Raw genomic sequence first — 4211 nt, forward strand, 5'->3', positions numbered from 1 at the left:
AAATAAAGCAAATTCTCATATAAACATTAACACTTTTCTACATGAGGTCCCCCAAACAACAAAAGGAAAACAAGTGAAATTAATTGATGTTTCACAAGAACGCGGTATGAGTCACTATTGTAAAACAGATATATCTCCGCCAAGGTAATTATACATTTATTTTACCGGTAATTGGGATAATCTGGTCTGTTTCACAATCGAGACTCATATAACAAACTTAAGCGATTTTGTACAAAATTGGTATTCCGTCTGTTTCAGTCAATAAGTCCCATTTTCGAGTTACCTTTGTATTAAAATGTAAAATGTGACTTATTGACTAAAATAGAGGGATTATATAAACAGGTAGTTTTTGCCCTCCCATGGAGTATCTCCGGTTTGATTAGCGGAACGAAGCGCAAGAATAATCCTGAATTATTACCTCCGGAATGTGCTCAGTAATGTGGTAATCCTCCCCTTCGCTTGATGCTTCATCCGAGTACTCCTTTATCTTTTGATGTCTAGTACTGAAACTAGTTGGCATATTTTCAATGTGCAACTTCTCAAGGCCGTGTACGAACATCAACCCCTCCGGCATCCGCTTTAGCTTAATGCAAGAGACTATTGACAGTTTCTTGAGACATGGCATCGCTCCATCTTCAATATCCCAATCCTCTAATTGTGGTAAACTAGTCAATTTCAGCTCCTCGAGTGCTGGAAATTCTTCCTTTCTGCAACACCATTTTGTCCCTATGTACGCGTCCTTGGATAATTTCAAGACCTTTAGGGAAACGAGTTTCCCTAACTGTGACAATGTCTCCGGTCTTTCAAGTTTCGTGTAGTACAATTCCAACTTGGCAAGGTTCGATGGAAAGAGTAGTTGGTCATGATTGTATGACGTATCTGGAGCTTGTCCGATCAGTCTCAGCTTCCGCAAACCTTGTTTCGAGCTCAATGCATCTAGTTTCATCTTGAAGCCATACCATTCCAAGGCCAATGCATACATACAACCATTTTCCGTCATAGAAGGACAATCAAGGACCGCCTTAAGTTGATCCTTGGAAGATATCCGATGAACATATAACTTGCTAAGCGTAGAGCTCAATCGACCCATTTCCTTTCGCGTCCAATCTCCTCCACCCACACCCCACAAGGAGATTAAATCCTTGAGTGTGTGCAACTTCAAAGCCTCGATCGAGCCACCCATTTCATTAGGGAGGTACAAATGCCTAAGCTTCTCTAACTTCCACAACACATTAGGCACTTGTACCTCAGTTTCAGCGAAAACATCCCAATAATCAAGTGTTAGTAAATTCTTCAACTTACCGATGGACTTGGGGAGTTTTCGTATATTGGTGGATCGAATCCTTAGATACGTCAAGTGAATTAAATTCCCAATCTCCTTTGGCAATGTTCCATCCGGTGATGTGATTCCTAAAATGTCCAAGACTCGTAGCAATTTATACATTTGACACACGGTCGTGTCCAAGTTTAGGTATCGTCTTGGTATTGCTTCAGTACTCGATTCCCCAAATAACGCGAGAGATCTAAGATGAGAATTATTTGTAGGAAGAACGATGCTCTTGCTGCCATGGATTATGATAGATGAAAATCACCAAATTATTAGCTTACAAATACGACTTTCTAATTCGGGATGATGAAACACGTAAAAATTTCACCTCACATAATTTAAGGAGCGTTAGACCTAATACTTTGTACTGAAGATATTCGAACTAAATTCAACAGAACCAAACTGAATTGAGCTTATAAAAACAAAACTTAATTGAATTGAACTGAATTAAACTGAAACTAAGTCCAATATACTAGTCATAATCATCAAGCGAAATTATTAACCATTCTATGAGTTAATTAGGATGTGAGAAAGTCTACATCCGGCCTCTCAAGTTCTAATCACATATCGAAAGCTAAATACTTAAGTCAATCAGTGTGATTAAGGGGTACTCGTATTATAATACACCGTGACATAATGGTACGACTTTGTCAAGCTCCTCCGTAAGTTAATTTTGAGTGCAAGGAAGGAGAAGGAATCAAGGAATATGACTGACTACATGTGACATATCTTCCTCGAATTGACTTGAATTAAAATGAAGTAATGGCGGAAAGCACATGTATATTTTAGCAACAGTGAATAATCTAAGGGGAAAATGAGATGACCCGCTGGACGGACCAAGGATTTCCGGGTTTTTCGTTCAATGCTTAGAAAGTTGACTGGGTCTGTTTAGATCATGTTAGTTGCCATTCTTGCCAACTACTCCGATTAGGGTCGCAGACTATTGCCAAACTCGAGAGGGTGTTAGGCCCTGTTCTTTTAGACTTTTATTTGCCCTTTTAAGTTCATTTTAGTTCTAAGTTCAGTTCAGTTTTTATAAGTTCAGTTCAGTTCAGCTCTTATAAAGTTAAGTTCAGTTCAGTTCAGTTCAGTTCCTATAAGTTCAGTTCAGTCCAATTCCTGTAAGTTCGGTTTAGCTCCTATAAGCTCAGTTTAGATAAGTTCATACAACTTGTATTAACTACAAATTCATACTCGTTTTCTAATATTGACAAATTGAAAAAAAAAATAGTACGCTTTTCATTTAAATTAATGCAAAAAAAGAATCCAATATTAAAATTACCAAATACACATTATTCTTAAATACATAAAAAAATGACCCTTATAATTTGCTTATGCTAAACCGCCTACTCATTACCGATTCACAAGTCCACCTATCTCATTAATATTTTTACCCTTATTTCATCTATACCTCATTAATCTCAACAGATTGAGACATGTATGAAACAAAGCGTAAGGAAACTATGTACAAGGTAGGAAATAACATAGTAAAAGACATTTGGTGAGACAATGGATTCAATGATAATAGTGAAAATGAAGATGAAGATGAAAGTGACGAGGAGGATGATAATATGGAAATAGATGTTTAAAAAAAATGTAATATGTAATTTATTTTTTACTGTAATGTATTGTAGTACTTGTATAAAAAAAAACAACTTATATAAAACGCAAAATTTTTATAAGTTCAGTTCGACTTCTATAAGTTAAGCTCATATAAGTTTAGTTCAGCTCTTATAAGTTGATCGATTAAACTTCTATAAATCCATTCGATTGATTCGGCTCTTATAAGTTCGGTTTAGCTCCTATAAGTTCGATTCGATTCTATAAGTTGATTCGATTCGGTTCAATTGCTTATAAGTTGATTCAAAGAACTTGAAGTCCAAATGAACACGGCCTTAGTAAATCGAGTTGGTTTTTGGCTATTTCGGATTGGGTTGTTTTCTGATTTCAACCTGTTATTATCAAGTTATTTAGAGAAAATTATTTCTCGGACTTAATCGGACACTAAAACTTGTTTGTCCTATTAGCAAAGACCAGTTACTCCGTATTATTTTGATGGGAACTTTTAAAAACAGTTTTCGTAAAATTATTCCTACAAAGATTACAATGTCAGCAAGAAAATAATGCCTACGAGTCTACAACTAAGCAAATAATTCCTCGAATTCTTTTCTTCCTTAGAATTTTTCCAAGGCATGTCATGAAAGTGACAATTTCTCATAATAAATTAAATTGATCAATTGTCAGGACATTCTCAACATGTCATGCGACGTGCTATACAAGTTTGGTACTGTAAAATATACACAGAATATTAGGTCGTCGAAAGTGACATTACTTACATACCAGGCCAGTCCTGAACATTCCGGGGACCTAGGCAAAATTGTAAAATGAAGGCCCCGACTCTTTAAAAAGTTCTTTTCAAGTAATTCATGTATCACTATCTAATACAATTCGACAAACAAAAAAATAGAATGTAGCCAAGAAGAATATAACACAAGACCTCCTGCCAATTGGTACAATATATAACCACTAGGCTACTTCTCTTATTTTGATAAATATATGTAATAAAACTTATTTGATAAAGGTCTCGAACTATAGCCAATTTAGCGGACTCCTAATCCCCCCTTATGGGTCCCTTCTAGACTTGGACCCTTGTCATTTGCCCCCTTAAATACCCCCTAGGGCCGGCCCTGCTTACATATCACCTTGTCTTGCAAGGACGGTGTCAAATAGGTAAGGGTATACTGTATCTTAGTAAGACTACGACGTAGAGAAAATTATTTGGGGGTGCTTGGCCATCGCTCGTAAGCAGCGTGCCACCCGAACATCTGAGGCGATGCCATAGGTTTTACGTAGTGTGGACGAGTGTAGTTAAAGAGTTAGTTCA

The 4211-nt window shown here is 36.6% G+C and overlaps 1 protein-coding gene across 1 annotated transcript; it reads right to left on the reverse strand.

The window, feature by feature from the left end:
* Nucleotides 1-379: 379 nt before the first annotated feature.
* On the reverse strand, nucleotides 380-1444 carry LOC141600609 (disease resistance protein RPP8-like). The gene has a single exon (XM_074420853.1). The coding sequence runs from the start codon at nucleotides 1442-1444 to the stop codon at nucleotides 380-382; it is 1065 nt and encodes a 354-aa protein (XP_074276954.1).
* Nucleotides 1445-4211: the final 2767 nt, after the last annotated feature.

Source organism: Silene latifolia, chromosome 9 (assembly GCF_048544455.1).
Source record: "Silene latifolia isolate original U9 population chromosome 9, ASM4854445v1, whole genome shotgun sequence".
NCBI lineage: Eukaryota > Viridiplantae > Streptophyta > Magnoliopsida > Caryophyllales > Caryophyllaceae > Silene > Silene latifolia.

Excerpts from the sequence above, each read along its gene's own strand:
- LOC141600609 (XM_074420853.1), bottom strand. The coding sequence starts at position 1,444 with ATGTATAAATTGCTACGAGTCTTGGACATTTTAGGAATCACATCACCG.